Source organism: Manacus candei, unplaced genomic scaffold (assembly GCF_025592945.1).
Source record: "Manacus candei isolate 608988 ecotype Guabito, Panama unplaced genomic scaffold, ASM2559294v1 h1tg000005l, whole genome shotgun sequence".
Taxonomy (NCBI): domain Eukaryota; kingdom Metazoa; phylum Chordata; class Aves; order Passeriformes; family Pipridae; genus Manacus; species Manacus candei.
This window is the reverse complement of record NW_026138053.1, coordinates 23287582-23305439: the sequence shown is the minus strand read 5'-3', so window position 1 is coordinate 23305439 and position 17858 is coordinate 23287582. Positions and strand designations below refer to the sequence as shown.

General features: G+C 42.0%; 1 protein-coding gene across 3 annotated transcripts; it reads left to right on the top strand.

Annotated features, from left to right (window-relative positions):
- Positions 1-12: 12 nt before the first annotated feature.
- On the top strand, positions 13-15274 carry NUF2 (NUF2 component of NDC80 kinetochore complex). 3 transcript variants are annotated; one of them, XM_051806632.1, is made up of 13 exons: positions 13-207; positions 1142-1216; positions 2604-2680; positions 3325-3386; positions 4283-4380; positions 4812-4885; positions 6092-6188; positions 7108-7170; positions 8027-8164; positions 8902-9042; positions 9848-10023; positions 12018-12153; positions 12804-15274. In XM_051806632.1, exons 1-13 carry the CDS (start codon positions 85-87, stop codon positions 12951-12953), a joined length of 1410 nt encoding a protein of 469 aa, XP_051662592.1. In that variant the 5' UTR covers positions 13-84; the 3' UTR covers positions 12954-15274. The 3 variants fall into 3 exon arrangements, with proteins under 3 accessions (XP_051662592.1, XP_051662611.1, XP_051662601.1); XM_051806641.1 differs by having other exon boundaries at positions 83-207; positions 1142-1235; XM_051806651.1 differs by lacking the exon at positions 3325-3386 and having other exon boundaries at positions 2604-2626; positions 4338-4380.
- Positions 15275-17858: the final 2584 nt, after the last annotated feature.

Sequence of the window (17858 nt, the reverse complement as noted above, 5' to 3'; positions counted from 1 at the left end):
GCGCGGGGTATTCAAGCGGCGGGCGGGCGGCGGCGCGGCCGTTGTGTCCGGGGCTCGGGCCGTGCCTCCTCCGCCGCCGCCGCCATGGAGACCATGACTTTCCCCCGCTACAGCCCCGACGAAATCATCAACTCCCTCCGCACGTACGTCCTGACGGGCGCCGAGGGCCGAAACCTGGTCAAGAGCGACCTGTTCGGCACCCCCAAGGTGGGTGAGGCGGCGCGGGGCGACTCCGCGTGTCCCCGCTTCCCCCCCATCCCCGTGTGTCACAGGGCGCTGCCCCGGCCCGTGTCACCGCGGGGTGGGTGCTCCGGGGTTGGTTTGGAGTCCTGGGGCTCTCCTCGCCTCTCGGGCCTCGCCAGGAAGTGGGGGTGGTGTCATCACAGTACCTGGCCTGTCTTTTCTAGTTCTGTGGGAACTGGGTTAACATAGCGGCAGTGGTTGGTAAAGTCTCATAGTTCCAACAGTTTGGGTGATAAATAAGTGCTTTAAACCGGCCCCGGCTTCTAAACCCATCCCTGCTTCACCCTCTTTCTTCTCGTGTAGCTCCGACCATTAACGTTGCTGTTAATGAGTGTCCTCAGCGGAAGAAAAGTGGCTTTAAAGTGGAATTGATGCCTCAAGGTGGCTCCCTGTGCTTGTGCCTGTGGAGGGAGGGGTCTGGCCCTAATTGCTTAAGAAATGACAGGACGATGGTTTTTAAGAAACAAAATTGATAATGGATTAGAGCTATAAATGAAAAACTATTTGGCTTATAGGTATTTTCCTTTCCCGTTTGTTTTAGTATTGTGATGAAGGGCACTCTTTGCTACAAGATTATAGTTTCTGTGACTTTTTTTTTTTAAGGTTTTTGGTGTCACTTGATTTGAAAACTGCTCAATGAGCAACAATGTAATGAAAACTGGGCCTGGCATACATAGTCAGGGCTGTACTTGTCTGAGCTGCCTGCTGTCCCTTAAAACTGAATCATGAACAAGTATTGCTTGAACTGCAAAATATTGAAAAGTGAAACTTATTTGTCTTGGTGGCTCAGTGAAATCGGCCTCCCTGTGGTAAAGGCTGAACTAGTTTTGTGGCCTAGCCTGGGAGCCCTGAATAATCAAACATATGGAATACTGATTCATGTCCTTTCTTCCTGCAGCTTGACGTTTTACACCTGATTTACATGAGAATCCTGCAGAAGGTGTATGCAATCAACCTGGAGCACTTCTACGTGGTATGGCTGTGGTGGCAGGGTAATGGAATGTGAAAGGAAAAGAATATTGCCTTTAACGAGTGTTGAAGTTTCTCACTAGCAAATGGCAAGCAGCCTGGTGTTTTGTGTGTTGTAATTGCAGCAATGGGAGCTTAGGAATTCTGCCTCTGTTGCAGAAAACTTGTGTGTGAAGTGCCATGGGCACCTGAGTTTGTGTTCAGGGCAGTTTCTTAGACAGGAGTGGGATTGCAGTACTGCAGCACAGCCATCGGCATGGCTCGTTAACCAGAGGTAAATGAACCTGGGAGCATCATCTGTGGGCTGTTGCTGAGGCCTTGAGAAGTTGCTTTGGTCATTGCTCTTCATCTGGATATTAATTTCAGCTCAAGATACCTGCAGGAATAGTGGTTTTGTGGCTGTGCTGCCTCTAGGTTTGCTTCTTTTCTTTTTCCATGGAAAGTGGACTCCCTGCTTCACTGTAGGAACTAGTGGGCATGAAGAGGAGCTCACTTACCTCTGTAGGCTGTGAGGACAGGCTTTGGAGAGCCCTCTCCTTTTGTGGTTAAGCTGTGAATTTTGTTATTTGAGATGCTGAGGGTGCCAGAAAGGTCTGTAAAGTCCAGGAAGAATTGGACAAGCTTAAGAAGGGACACCATGTCCAGCCTTGAAAATACATACTGTGTCCTTGGGCAATTGCCTTTGCCCACAGCTGGAGGAGGTTGGACTGATCTAGAAGGAAAGTAAGTATTGCTTTTAATATTTGATCATCTTCATTCTCCATTAACTGTGAGAAAAGTAAGGAGAGGCTGATAACTCTCAGTGAACAAGGTACTTGGTCTTCTGTCTATGTTAGGCAAGAACTGATGCCTGAAAATGCGAATAAATAGTGTTGTTTCATGGCATTTTTGGATATGCTCTTCCCTTTCAGTTTATGTGCACAAGGTAACTGTTCTTCACAGGGCATGACATTACCTGGGGTACTGTATCGTGAGATTTAAAATATAAGAAAAATGTGACAGTGTACCACTACTTTCTCATTTTGACTTCCTCATAAAACAATTGAGTGTGTCAATTTTGGCGTGTTTAAAGAATAAACTTCTTGCTGGTAGGTGTGTAAGGCAGAGACTGTTGTCCTGCACCAGTTATGAACAAATGACAGCAGAGTTTAGGTTGAATTCCAGAGTTTGTAATGTTGCTGCTTTAGTTATTGTTGTCTTGTATGTTTTTCGGCCAAAAATGACAGTGATAAACTTGATGACACTTTTCAGCCTTTAATATATGTTCCCTGTGGATGGGAAGACAATCCTCAGAGAGTGTAACCTATTGGAATTATCTTATGCTGTGGAAACCTGTGTAACTTTTGTTATAATTATTCTCTACTTATGCACTGACTCTCTTTACTCTTTAGATGCCAGTCAACGTTGACATAATGTATCCACAGATATATGATGGCTTTCTACCTGTCTGCAATTTGTATATTCACATGTAAGTAAAGGATGCTGCATCTGTTCAGTTGCTATTTTTTGTAAAAGTCCAAGTTTTTAAAAGCTTTGGGGTTTTATGCCTTTGTGCTGATGGTGATTCCACTGCTTGCTGGCTTTGAGCAAAGTGAAATTTGCAGATGAACAGGGGGCAGCAATATTTGATAGAGCAAAATTCCCATCTTGTAAAGATGAATGGGTTAGATAATCCAGCCTCACCAAGCTGGAGCACAAATCCATACTTGGAGTGGCTGGAGGGTCATCATTACCTAGAGCAGAGATCTTATGTTCCTGTGAATTTGCTGTCTGAAGTCTGTTGGAATCTTGTGAGTGTTACAGACTTTAAGCTTTATTTCAGTTGTAAGGGGAGAATTGACTAGTAGTTAGGTGTAGGAGTTCCCTAATTAAGCTGAAAAGTTGTTCTACAGGCGAGTATTTGGTCAATTGAAATATCTGAGATGCTGTAAGAATGCAAACTATCAATGCTGATCAGTGTGTGGAGTCCTGCTGTGTTACTCTCCTGAGACTTGTGCTTGCAGTGCAAATGCTCTGGGATGAGAGGACAAGACATGTTTTGTAGCTAATGGTTATGACACAAAAGCTGAGTAATGGTCACCACAGATGAGGTGTCTCTCGTTTTCCTTGCAGGGAGCGCTTGCTGCCGGTGTGCCGGATTAATGATTTCCAAATTGCTGATATTTTAAACCCAAGTAAGCAAGTGCATTATAATTCTTGGGTTTCCTGGGGTGGTGGGTGTTGCTTGATATCCAGGTGCTTTTTATTTGGCATTACTAGATGGACATCTAGTATGGTACCTGGGTTCCAGCTCCTCTTCTCACCCTTGTTGTTGCCCTTTAACAAGTTGGTTCTACTGAGCAGTTCTTTTGTAGGCTGATCCAGGTCAATAACTGAGGGCAGTTTTAAATGCTGTGAGTCTGTTGAACTGCTGGTCTGGAGAGTGGACTGTGACACACTTAAAATAGTGTAAGAATAGATGGTAATGAAAATTACCCTGACAACTTTGGAACCCTGTAGGATTTCTTATGCTGATGCCTGTGTAGGAAGTGATTGGATTTTTACTTCACCCTTTTAAGTACCCAGCTGTGGTGACTCTGCTACAACACAAACAGCTTGGAAAAGATTGTTGTGAAGAACTCTTTCACTTCTGGATCTGTCTTGAATAAAACATATTTGTAATAATCTTTCACATTGCTTGGAATAAACCCAAGAAGTCCCTGCAGTTCAAATTGCTGCCTTCAGTTAGTCTGAGAGTTACAGAGAGGTTATCTCCTCGGAGTTGTAGTTCAAGATTGACACTCCTTCTCCCTGCCTTCTGTTTTAATGGGAGGCTGTGTGTTAACAGTCTTTTACCCAGGTGCCATTATTCATTTGCTGAATTGGACAGAACTGCTAAGAGTTTCCAACTAGCTTGGTGCTAGTTTTTGTGTAGTCTGAAATCTTTCCAAGGTGAGCAGGGGAAGAGCTAATTTGAATTCTGTTTTGTAATTTCTGCCTCTTCTCTGAATTATATTTTGCCCAAGTTTTCATAAGCAATTGCAATGCATGTGGAAACCAGCACAGTGATATCTTGCAATTCCTATTTCAGAAACAAAGAGGACTGTTCGCTTCTTGAGTGGCATCCTTAACTTTGTAAACTTCAGAGAATTCCGGCGTCAGGTCTACTTGGAGTTACAACTGAACTATGTAAGGCTGGGTGCTGTGTTACTCCAGATACCTATTTCAGTATGATTAATGTTAACCTAAAAATGGGAGCATAAAGGCTGTGGTTTAACTTCATGTTTATGTAACATGTTGGAATTTTAAATGTAGCCAAGTAGTACACAGGAAGGTACCAGTTACTACTTAGGATATTACTGAAAGGGTGGGTTTTTTTTTCAATAATTATTTGATAGTTTAGCCTGGTAAGTGAAGGATTGACACTTTGCATTGTTTTGAGAAAAGATGGGTGCAATGGTCAGTGGGCTGAAGCTTGAATTGTAGGTGGCTTCTCTTCTGGATGTCTCAGGAGTTCAGAGATGCATTTCATGCAAAATAATGATGAGCAAAGCTAACAGAAGCTCAGAGAGAAGCTATATTCCTCTAAAATAAAAAATATCTGAATATTTAATTTGCAGAAAACAGCTCTGGAGAAACACCAGCAACTGGAGGCTGCGAATCGTGAGGCAGCAATGAAGCTGGAGAAACTGAAGTGAGTATGAGGAGTGAGCACCAGGAGAGGCACTACTTGACTTGCCTGTTCAGGCTGGATCAGTGGGACAATGCCAGTTGTGTGAGGTTCAACAAGGCCAGCCAAGTGTGGAGTCCTGCTCTTGGGACATAATAACTCTGTGCAATACTACAATCTTGGGGAAGAGGGGCTGGAAAGCTGCTGGACAGAAAAGGACCTGAGGGTGCTGATCAACAGCAGATGAACATGAGCCCAGGTGGGCAAGAAGACCAGTGGTACCTGGCTTGTGTCAGCAAAAGTGTGGCCAGCAGGACCAGGGCAGTGATTGCTCCCCTGTGCTGGGCCCTGGTGACACCACAAATCCTGGGTTTAGTTTTGGGCCCCTCACAACAAAGACATTAAGGGGCTGGAGTGTGTCCAGAGAAGGGCAGTGGAGCTGCTGAAGGATCTGGAGCACAGCTGAGGAAGCTGTGGGTGTTTATTCTCTGCAGGCAGAGAATGAAAATGAGTTTGGGAATATATGTCTGCTTTGAGAGAATCCTGTTATTTGTATATTGGGGACTAGGGTGAAACTTTTTGCTGTTACAGTTAGTTTGTAATGATGTCTTTATCTCTTCAATAGCTGTAGGAAGCCCATTTTTAACTTAATAGATGGGTAAAGTCATCTGCCTTAGTTATTTGACATGTTTGCCACAATCTCTGTTTCAAGCCATTTAGTCCTGCTGCCTGTGTCTTTGCACCATTAAGTTTTGTTTTTGTTTGTGGGTAATAGGATGAAGAGATGGCTAGTTTCCAAGATAGCTTTCAAAACAAAGTGTTTTTTCTGACAGCTGCTTTTGGTGTGTGCTACACAGGAGGTTTTCTAGCTAGTATAGGTCTACCTTGATACAAGCTGTTTCTGTGGCAGGTAATATTATTCAAATTTCATAAATGAAAATCACCACAAAAATTGATAGGAGTGTTGTTCTTTTGTGCTTTGCTTAACATGATCTTTGAACTTAGTCCTCTTTTGTGCTTGTACCACTTCTTGCCAAAATAGCCCTTTAGATTATGCTTCGAAGTCTTGCAAGCAAAGGAAAATAAGATGTATTAATTTGAGACCGTCTTGCTCTGTTTACTAAAGTTACTGACTGTAAACTCTCTGGAGAGAGTGATTGTTGTATCTACTGTACTCTGGCTTGACCGTAACGATGCTGAAGCTGTGCAATATCTTCATTTCTCACTTAGCACCGTTCCAGCTGAACATCAAGAAGAGGTCAAGCAGCTGACAGAGAGCATTCGGGACCTGGAGCACCTGCTAAGGCAAGACTATCGCCGGAAACAGGTATCATCTTGTTATATATTTCTCTGAAATGCTGCTGTGACTTTGAATTGTGGCTGTTCCTCACTTCTGTTGACTTTGTCCCCTTACCTGTAACATAGAGGGTAAAGGAGACTTTTCTGACTTAAAGGTCATTGCAACACAGTGCTGTGTCTGGCCCCTCTTCATTTTGCTTTAAGGAATGTGAAACATTCTTGAAGTCAGACTTGGGGAATACAAAAGTATATTCAACTCTTTCTTTTGGAAATGACTTGGGAGATACCTGTGTTACTATTTGGAACTGTGATGTGTATTTTTCCTTTTGTTTTTCATCTGAATTTAGGGAATTGGAGCAGGAGGTGAGCCATGGCAAGAAATGAGGCCTAAGAAGGGTTACCCAAGGGAATGCCTGGCAAAAAGAGTGGGGTTAATTGCAGGGGTAACTTTTCAGCAATGGAAACTTGCCTCTAAGGTCTCATGTGTAACCTTTTCAACTTCTTTTGGGAAAAAAAAAAAAGCAATAATCTGTGGTTAGGGTTTTTTATGTCAAGTCATGTCTCTACTATTAATATTATTAACCATATGCTTGACTTCTATATTATTTGGAACTTTAAATTAGATTTTTTTTTTCCCTGAAGAACAGGGCCTCTGTCAAAGAAGGTTGTAGGGGTATAATAATGCTAGGGTCAGTAGGAATAGAGGTAGTCAGTCTTATCCCTGTTCCTAGCTACCTACTGCTGGCTACACCCCTCATGCTCCCAGTGGCATTTGCAACAACATCCTTCTTTCCTGCCTTTGAAGTCTTATAGACTGCAGTTTTGCCTGCTGGTTATGACACTCCAAAGGACCCATAAATGGGATTTCTCCTGTAGACAGGTCTGATAGAAAGGTAAAGCAGGTAGCAGTTGCAGAGATGCTTATTTAAAGCTTGTTACTTTTTTAGACAGCTCTGCAAGAAGTGATTTCACAAAAGAAGATGGATATTGCTGAGAGTACCCGAAAACTGGTGAGTACACCTCTGTGTAGGTGCAGGATGTAGCTTCCATCTCAGATCAACTAATAGATCACCTCTCTTTCTAGGATAAAATTTTTCTTGGAGGTAGGTAACTTTCAGGTGGTGATCATTAATTTTCTAAAGAAAATGACTCAGCTTAATTTTTCCCTTCCATGGGAGCTTTACTGCAGAAGCTGGTTTTGTTGTTAACTTTAAATACACATCTCTACAATGTCAAGCTCTCTGTGTTCAGGAAACTGATAAAGGGCAAGAAATCTGGACTTCTGAGATGCCATGGGCTTACCTTAAGTGCACAATGTGGGCTGATGAGGCAGGACTGACCTCATTTGTGGAGACAAAACAGGAGGTTTTGAGAGGTTGCACAGGAAACTTTTTGCTCTTCTACTAGGCTAATAGAGCTGACTCTGAAACCCTCCAGTGACTGCCTAGGTATTCTGAGGGAGAGTTGCTAGTAATACACCAGGCTGGATGGGGCTCTGAGCAGCCTGGTCTGTGGAAGGTGTCCCTGCCTATGGCAGGGGGTTGGAATGAGATGATATTTAAGGTCCCTTCTAACCCAAACCATTCTAGGATTAGCTGGCAGACTCCTTGTGGAGTACTAGTTAACTGCAGTTCTTGTGACTTAGTATTTGCACCCCTGTAAGCAAGTTAGGGAAGCAAAACGGACTGTTATCTGCTTTGAAATGTTAATGCTGTATAGAGGAATTTATTCTTAAAACCTCTTAACGAGGAATGACTACAGAGCAAAGAACCTGTCTAGTTGTAAGATCCTGGCAAACAATGCTATACAATTCCTCTTTGTTCACCTAATTGCTAATATTGAAAGTGTGTTTGTCTTATTAACCAGAATGACCTTAAAGTGGCTATGGCTACTTTGAAAGAAGAACAAGAGCAGCTGAAATCAAAAATTGTGGAGAGTCCAGAGGAGCTGAAAAATTACAAAGAACAGATGAAAGAGACTGTTAAGAAACTGAAGAAATCCAAGGTGAGGTCTCCCTCTGTCCACACAAGGAGGTATTCTATTAGAAAAAGCACATGTTTTACTGAGCTGTCATCATCTAGAACTGCTTCTTGAATGACATGTAGTAAAACATCAACAGAACAGTTGTTAGTCCAAAATGAAATCATAACTTCAGAGAACTGAAGGTTCATAATGGAGTTGGTTTTTTATTTTTGATTTTTTGTTTGTCTATTTTTGGTTTTTTTTTTTTTTGCTTGTGCTGGTGGCTTCTTCTTTTAAGCAGGATTGCAGTCAGTGCTACTTTTTCCTCAATGAGTAATTGTTTATTTGTGAGGCTAGATGTAGAACTCTTGAATCTGTAATGTACCTGTCTGGCTGTTCGCTCTCAAGAGATGACAATATTTGATAGCTCCCAAATGCCTTTGGATTTAGAATATGTGCTTGGTAATGGTTCTGTTATTATTCACTGTTTCTGGAATTGATGGCTGTCTCCACTAGTATGCTAATCACTGTGTTCCCTTCCTAGCTTTTTTTATTTTATTTTAATGTCCAGTCTTTTAATTTTTGTGGTTCATGATTGTTCATACCTCTGTAGGTATTTTTGTTCCAAAGGTGTAAACTTAATATCTCATTTCAATAACTGTTAAATGTTACTTCTAGTGTCTGGTAAACAATGAGGGTATGGGTATAAAAGTCAATATGCTTTAATTCTATATAAAATAACTCCAAAGCTGTTTATTAATAGTCTTTTCTCTTTAAAGGAAGAAATTACTCAAAAATATGAGAGTTACAGAGACTTAGTTGAGATTCTGCCATCATGCCAACTGGAGGTGCAGTTATACAAAAAGAAGATGGAAAGACAAGGAGCAAATGTAGAGAGACTGGCCAGTGTATTGTCGGAGGTTTGTATTATCCAAAATTACATCTGATTAGGGTGAATTTAATGTCTAAGCAAGACAGGTGATCATCAGTAGATGTCTGTACTGTGAAAGTTTCCATCTCTCCTCTTCCCTGTAAAGAAGGAATTTGGAAAACTTGAAAATGTCATTCTCTATAATGTCAGTAAAACATTGCTGCTGCTTTGCTGTGTGGCACTAGCTAATGTACTATGCACTAGCTATTGACCACTTTGAATAGTCAAAGCCTTGGTTGCCATAGAAACCTGACCTAAAATAGTTTGAACTGTCTTGGGGTTGTTGGTAAGAAATGATGGAAGAAGAAGAGTGAAATCGAGTTTCTTCTGCCTCGAGAGTGGAAACTAAGAGCAAAAAAATTGCTGCTTCAGGAAGAGTCATGTCTTAAGTGCCCTTACTAATATTACTAAGGCAGACATTCTGTGATGAAGTGTTTGTCACAATACAGTACCTTGCTATTTGCTACTTGGTTTTGGGAGAATGCAATTGTTAGGAGCATTTGAAAAATGCTGTGCAGTCTTCTTGGGTATTTGTATAGCATGTGTTCCAATTACCCTGGGCAAAGAGTTAGCAGAAGTCACAGTAACTTCTGAAAGTCATTTTAAGTAATGGGATCTTGTCCATTTGGATGTATTTATAATCAGATAAAGAACTGGTATTTCACTGGGAGAATGAGTTAGCAGTCATATTTCCAAAAAGCAGCAACCTAGTTCTAATCTTAGTACACTAACAGGGAATGTTATCTTGATTATTCTTCCCTTATCGAATTTATTTTTGTCCTTATGTACTCCAGGTCAGAAATATTGAGGACCAGAGTGACAGTGCTCAGATAGAGCTGAAAAGGGTGAAGACAGATGAAATGTCCCTAAAGAGACTGGTCACTGCAAAACGTGAGGCGCTGGCTACAATCGAGCTAAAGATACAAAAGAAGCGTGAAGATGTTGAGCAGCACAAGTGCACTGTGCTTGAGTAAGGATGAGTTGATGTTTCTGCCTGATGCTGCTTTATGTCTTCTTTATGTGCTGCCAAAGTTCATGTCTGGTACAAACACACAGCTTAGCAGTAAGAAGAAAATGAGCAGTGTGGGACAGCTTTGTATGAAGACCAGTGATGCTTCAGGCAGGGACTTGGGGTCTCAAATCAATAATTGCAATGTGACTTGACAGCAATTCTTTTATTGGAGCACTAATTTAATTTATAATGCTTATTCTTGATTCTTTTATCTTCTTAAAGAGAATGTCACATTGGGATAATTTTCCAACTTATCAGACTTCAACAAAGCCCCATTTGCCTTTCATGAATTTTTCATAATTTCCCTTGCCACTTTTGCTCATTATCAAAGATGTTCGAGACCCATGGGGAAATGGGGCTCTCATCTTGGAGGAGCATTATCCTGACATGATGCTTCTGAGACAAAAGGAAAAGTGTCATTTGATCAAAGCCTCTCAGCCCCTCTTCCTTCCTCCCGTCTGCTAAAGGCAGGTTGCACGGCCGTGTTTGCGGCACGTCAGTCACTCCTGCAGCAGCAAACTGCAGCCTTGTAAGGTCGTGGCTTCACTCTGAGATTAGAAGAGCTGAACTGTTATAGAGAATTTATTACATAACAATTTTTCTTTTTTTTTTTTTTTTTTGTACATGGATAGAAAAGGGAATGTGAAAAATTATTGGCTGAGTAGATTAACCGTGACAGAAGAGAGCTTCTTTCACAGAGCTGAGAGAGTCAAGGAAGATTTAGTCATGCTTAAGGTTTGTGTGGTCTGTAGAATGGCAGAAATATTCCCAGGCTGCCTTTGCTCCCTATTTAGTGTGTTGTACCAGCTAAAGGAGATTATTTGGAAGGAAAATAGGTTGGACATTAGGAGGAATTTCTTCACAGAAAGGATGGTTACAAATTGGAATGGTCTGCCCAGAGAGGTGGTGGAGTCAGTGGCCCTGGAGGTACTTAAGGAAAGACTTGGTGCCCTGGTCTAGTTGTCACGGTGGTGTTGGGTCAGAGGTTGGACTTGATGATCTCAGAAATCTTTTCCAACCCAACTGATTCTGTGGTTCTGCGATAAAGAACGAAAATAATATAATCTAATGCTTCTTTATGTCAAAAGTTGCTGCTGATTTCTGGTTTTAATGTGTTAGGTATTTCCATTGAGCGAAAAAATTAGATACTTTGATAAGCAAGAGGGGAAGGGAGGTGACCTTAGTTTGAAGATAAGAGTTTTTTTGGTGAATAAGAGAATGTGTCCTGACTGTTCCCTTGAGGTAGGAAGGTGTAAGTGGGCTCTTGCTAAGTACAAGTTATTTCAGCTATTCTTTACAGAAAGCTGTTGCTACAATTCCAGCTGTATTTATTGTACAAATGCTTAGGGCAAACTGGTAGGTGGGTTTTGCACTTGAAGTCAGAGTAGATCCCCTGTTCCCACACTCACCCTTTGCTGATGATGTGGCAGCTCAGCTGGAGCTACTTGGATCTACCTGCATGCTGGGGAAATATTATTTGGTCCTTGGGACACAGTGGAATGATGGACTGGAAGTTGCAGGTAACAGATGTAGATGTATAGGATTAGAGTTTGGTGGGGTGGGATCCAGGGCTAAGGAAAATGTGTGACATCCAGTTATGCTGAAACATCAAGTGCAGCTGTGTTGCTTTTAACCTGCATCACTCCAAGACAGGAAGGCAATGTCCAGCTGCCTGTTGGGTTTGCTCCTCTGAGGTCACTTGAGTTGCCTTGATTGGCAGCAACTGAGGATCTTCAACATCCTCCTTTAACTCCACTTTGAATTTCCCTTCTTGTACCTAAGTTGTTCTAGTTTAAAAATTGGATTAAGTTCCAAGCAAGTAAATTCTATACATTGTTTCTGGAAGCTACTAGTTTCATGCTCCTAAAATGAAAGCTTTGGTCCTGGTGGGGTTAAGCTCAATCTAGAAGGAGTCAAATGGCTCAGTACTAACTTTTTTCTCTCACCTTTAGATATTGTAACAAAGTCCAGGAGAAGAGAGGTGCTGTATTTGATAAAGTGATGGCCATTCACAAGGAAATCCAACAGACGAGGTACAAAATTGAGGAGCTGAAGGATAATGCTGGGAAAGAAGCAATGAAAACCAAGGTGAGGTTTCTTTACTCCCTCCCCACAAAGGAATCCTCTTTTTGGTAAAAAATCAAACCTGATTTTTAACTTGAGCTGTGTACATAAAGGAACAGTTACTGTAGTATGGGCAGTACAATAATCCTCTCAACAGCCTCTCTCAAACACAGGACCACTTGCCATATCACAAATACTTTCTTCCTAGAATTTTATTAAGATGTCTGTCAAACTCAGCTTTGGAAAGAGGCAGAAATCCTGATGGGTTGAGAGTGAGGGATCACAGTTTGCCTGTAGCATCTCATCCTATCTCTTCATTACTGAAGTACTGTCCATGCTGGGAAGTCACAGTGGCAGAGACCTTGGAGACGCAGGTTAACACAGAATGGGGCAAGGAGTGGTGTGAATACTGGGCTAGTGATGTTTGCTTGATCATCTTAGTGTTGTAACCACTAGAGTTCCAACAGAGTTGCAATAATGGGATTTTGTTTGTGGCTGCTCTTATTTTTCTGGTGTAACTCCCCTGTGTTTTGTGAGTGCTGCTTCTTAAGCCAGGGACTAGATACCTTTGAAATCACTTGAGTCCACAACATCACTCACTTAACATTTACACTTAATAAGGATTTAACTTTGCTGATGGATTTTTTTTTTTCTTCTTTATCTTCTCTTTCCAGGAAATACACCTAAGTTTGAAGGCTGCACTGGAGAAGTGTCATGAATCTCTCATTAAGACAGCGAAGAGTTTCGAAGCCTCAAGAAAAGAGAGAATTGCTGAACTAAAGAAAGGGCTGCTTAGCATTCAGTCTCCTGGAAGTAGTCACTAAACCTGTCTGCACTTGTGTTCCACTTTCATTATGTTTGTCCTTGTACCTGAACTCAAGAGCTTGTGCTTTGCATGGGGTGGATAATGATTCCAGGCAAAAGCCAGCTTTCTCAAAAACCATGTCAGAACACGTTTAGCTTTGTAGGCAGATCCTGATGTCATGAGCTCACTAGCATGGATAAGAAAACACTCAGTTTCTATTGTTTCAGTCAGTACCTGGTTTTAGTGGTAATATTGCAATTCTTGCTAACCCCAAATTGCTCAAGACTTTAGACAGAATCCTGATTTTTGTAGAAACTGTTCTGTAAGCTTTGCTCTGGGAAGACCTGGTGCCTTGGTGTGGCCTGAATGTATGGGCTGTTCAGGATAAGTCAGTAACAGGTGATATTCCACTACCATTACTCAATTAAGATGAAATCCTGACAGAGCAGTAGCATCCATGTAAATGCCAAGTTGCTCTCATGACAAATATTGGTAACTGTAAACACACAGGAGTATCATTTTAGTTAACAGCACAGTCCCACTCAATCCTTGAACTTATTTCTGCTCTGTGGGGTATTGAACCCCCATCTGTGTTTATTAAAATGTCTATGTTAGGGTTCTTAATTCTCTTAAAAATTTTAGATTGATATTTTGTACCTTAAGTTGTGATGGCACCCAGTGTGCCACAGTGGTTTTAATTATTTTGAAAAATGTTCCTTTTTACAATATTTGATAAAAGGATTAATCCTTTTTCTCTTGTCTCTTCCTTCTCTACTCCTCTAACTGACTGGGCATAACATTTCAATTGAAATACTTTGCTTTGTACATTTTTAGGAATGTATGCTACACAGCTCTTTATGATGGAAGGAGGATTCAAACCATCTTTCTAGCTTTGATTCTGCTCCATCTCTTATTAACTAGAGGTGTTTGCAAGTCAGTCAGGGACAGCAGGTGATCCTTGCTTCTAAAGCTCTCACTGAGGCATCAAACCCTCCTATGGTTTTGCTCTGAGGTTTTTTTCCTTGCACTGTAGCATAGAATTGTTTAGATTGGAAAAGCCCTCAAAGATTGAGTCCAACCATTAACCCAGCACTGCCAACCCCACCACTAAACTGTGTCCCCAGGTGCCACAACTCCACTTTTAAATACCTCCAGGGATGGGGACCCCACCACTTTTCCTGGGTGTGAGACATTTCAGAGGAAGTCAGTGTTAATCTGCAAATTTCAACCTAGTAAAAAGCTTCTTATAGTTTTCCCATTTCTGTCAAATATAGTCTGTGTGATAGGTGTGTGTGTGTGTGGCAGCACTTTATGTTTTTAAGGGAGCATACTCTTCATCCCAACAGTTCTGTTGTGTTGTGCAGAGTTTGGGGAAAGAGTAACTGCTAAGGTGGTTGATTTCTTCCAAGAGCTGAAGATGCTGAGTATGTAACAGGCACAGAAAAATTCTCTTTGGGCTTCATGCTCTAGGCCACATGTGGAATAATCATGTTCTGGGTATTGTACTTCAGAAGTGAGTTTTAAATTAATATCTCCTCTTGTGCTGTGTATTAAAACATTGTTCTTCACATGCTCCACTCCTTTGCCATAGCATGGATTCTAGTGTAACATGGATACTATCTATGGGAAGGTGTGGCTTCTCATTGCAGTACTTACCAATGAACTTGATGCCTGTGCAAGATGCTGTGGTAACTTCTAGGTATCTCCAGCCTTACAGTACTATGCCATTTAAAGACAGATGACTTCATAAAGTTTTCCCTGAGCTTTCTTGTGATATCCCTGCTTCTCATGTCAGTCTAGCCTATATCCCAGCTTGACAAGATGCTGGAAGCCAAGCATTTCTTCTTTTAACTTCTCTGAGAATTTTGGGGTGTGACTTAACTTTTTTTTATTTGGTGATGCTGTAGAGATTCAAAATGGTATTCTATAGACTTGGTATTCTAAAAATATTGCAGTAATATCTCCTTGCTCATAAATGCTGTTTGGAGGCTGCACTCCACAGCCTGGATATTGCAGCAGCTCTTGGGAGATTCCCAAAAGCTTCCAGTAGATACTGCAAGGGATTACTCCAGCCAGCAGATGAAGATTCCTAGGCTGGAGAGATGATGCTTGTGTATCCCAGTGACCAGGAGTTTGCAGCCCAAAGAAAAAGCTGGATTCTGGTTCCTGCTCTCAGGAGTTTTGCAACTCTGGCTGTTGGGTAAAATAAAAGGCTGCAATTCATGAAGAAAGAAAACTTGATTCCCAGGGACAGATTTTTGTATTTCCAATAGGCTCTTGTGCCTTCACAGCCACCTGTCTATTTTTACCTAAAGTACTTATAAATAAAACATAAGCAAAATGTATTTTATCTAGAGATAATTGATTCCTAGGTGTGAGTCTACTGCTGCTTTTCAAAAAACTTCTATCCACCACAAACCAAATGGCAGTGAGGGGAATGTAGTGTGGCCTGAAGAGCAGTGAAGGAAGGAAGGATGGCTTTGCTAAGGCAATACAGCTCTCTTTCCCTCAAGAGGGCAGTGTTAGTCAAAATTTTCTTGTTGTTTTTTTTTCTTTTTTTTCTTTTTTTTTTTTTTTTTAGTTTTTCTGTCTATACTACTGCTTAAATGTGCAGCTTAATTTTTTTTGCACATGCTCAAGTGTAATACATAATATACGACATCAATTGCAGCACGTTTGCCTTGTACTGCTTGGACTGGCCACACTTGTTTTGGAATATGTTGAGTTACGAGCAGTATTCTGTAAGCAGCTTTTAAAAGAATTTAAACCAACATCGGTATCTCTGCAAATAGAAAAAGTAGTAGTAAGATGGGAAGTGTGTGTGAAGCTTAGGTTATGGCTTGGCACAGCAAGTGAGCACAAAACTTGAAGAGGCTGTGTGATACCTTTTCCCCACAATGCTGCTGCTTTCCTTGGGAAGGAAGGAATCCTCTTTATCACTCCTCTGTTTTGCCTTTACTCCAGAGCGTGGCTGCAAAGATCTTTAGAGCTCTGTCTCTGAAGCCTGATTTCTGTTAGGCTTTGGGTGAGGAGAGCGGGGCTGGGTTAGGTGAGCAAGGTTTGTATTTTCACCTCTGAGACCCTCTTGCTGGGGTATGGGATGAGCTGGAAGAGGAGCTGATGTGCTGGCCACTTGGTGGGGATGTTGGCTCGGAGAGTGGCTGTGGATTCATGTTCCATTTCTGCCACGTGAAGCCAAAGGAAACTTGCTGAATCTGCGGCTTCAGGATCACAGCTTTGCAGCTCCACACTCATCTGTTCTAGGACTGGCCAGGACCAGGTAAACTAGAAGTTAAAACTTACTGGCATGTTTCCACCTGAGGATGTGACCCTTTTTGCTGCCTGTCCCTGATGGACTTTGCCCTACCGTGCTGTTTTTTTGGGTTTGGTCTCACTTGCTACATTGAAGGTACATGAGTGGAGCTGTTGAAATTTGGAGGTAAACACTCCAGGCAATGCCTTGGGTGAGACAGGTCCTTACATGTACCAAAACACAGTCACTAGAGGTGGATGTTGTTGACTCTTGGAGAAGGGAGGTTGTAGATGTGGGGTTTTTTTTCATCGAATAAAGCCTCAGTTTTATTACCATGAGGCTTTTGTCCCTTTTTCCCCCAGCAGAAAAGAGAGCAAGGTGTTTAAGGAGCACAGTTTCCTAATGGGTAACACATCATGCAGTACTTACTGCAAAAAAGATTTCGGAGGTTGGGACAGTGATATTGTGAAAGGCAATGCACTGAAAAATGTACTTGCAAAGAAAAATTGGCATTAGAGGAAAAAAATGTTGTTTTTGCAAGCTGCAAGTCCAACAGGAGAGGACTGGGCGAGGCCAGTGTTTGTAGAAAATGAGCAAACAAAAGGAGGGAAAACCCAGGTTATATTGAGGTTTCCATAGCAACACAATACTTTTCCTGGAAAACTCAAATGATGAGATCTAATCTATCTGCTGTTTAACTCTTGCATGCAGAGCCCTCTCCATTCTCGACTTACCTGTTCTCCTTCACAGCACCCTCTCTAGTGATGAGTGTGCTGTCACTGTGCCATAGTGGTCTCCTTGGGGAATGATGTCCCTGGGACACAGCTGTTCCTGTTCTGTTCCCCTGTTCCAAAGCACATACAAAAGGAAAACCTTACGAGGCAGCTTGTGTGTGATGAACTGTGTGTAGGAATGACTTGCCACGTGTGCTGATCCTGGGGAGCTTCAGTTCCCTGTAGATCCCAGAGAGAATGGGCTAAGCTGGTACTGGGAAGTGGTACCTGTCGGGCAGGTACATTGCTGAGGTGTTCCACAGCCTGCAGGGTTTGCTGCATAAGGATGTGTTCTCCATGGAAATGATGCAGCTTAGTGCCTGTCTGAGATCTGTGGAAAACTTTCTGCAACCATTTGGAGAGTTCAACAAAGTAGCCTGTTTTAAATTTGTGCCTGACTTTAAATTTATACTCAGTATTCTGCCAGCTGAAAAGCCTCAGATTTGGGGAATGAGAATCCTCGATGGCAGGGGAGGTTTCTTGTGGAGAAAGGTGGAAGGGTGGCAGCTTCTACCTGACAAAAAGGACACCTGAGAGAATTGGTAGCATGGCAAAAATCCATGAGATTACTATTGATCTCAAATACATAGAAAGCAGTGTATGTTCTTTGTTGAGAGAAGCAGAGAGAGTGGATGTAAGAGAATTCTCCTGGTACAACAGAGAGGGAGTGGATTCTATTCTTTGCCTTCTGCCCCTAGCAGCACCACCCTTTGCTCCATCCTTGCCTCTGCTGTAGGCCCTGGCAGGCAAAAGGGGCTTGTTCTTGTAGGGATAATGGAAGAGGGAGAATTGCCTCCCTTTGTACCTGAGGTCCCCTGCATGGTAAATTATTACAAAGAGAGGGTGGTAAGGGAAGGCAGGTATCTCAAATGGTGCTGAGTATCTTATCACAGAATCA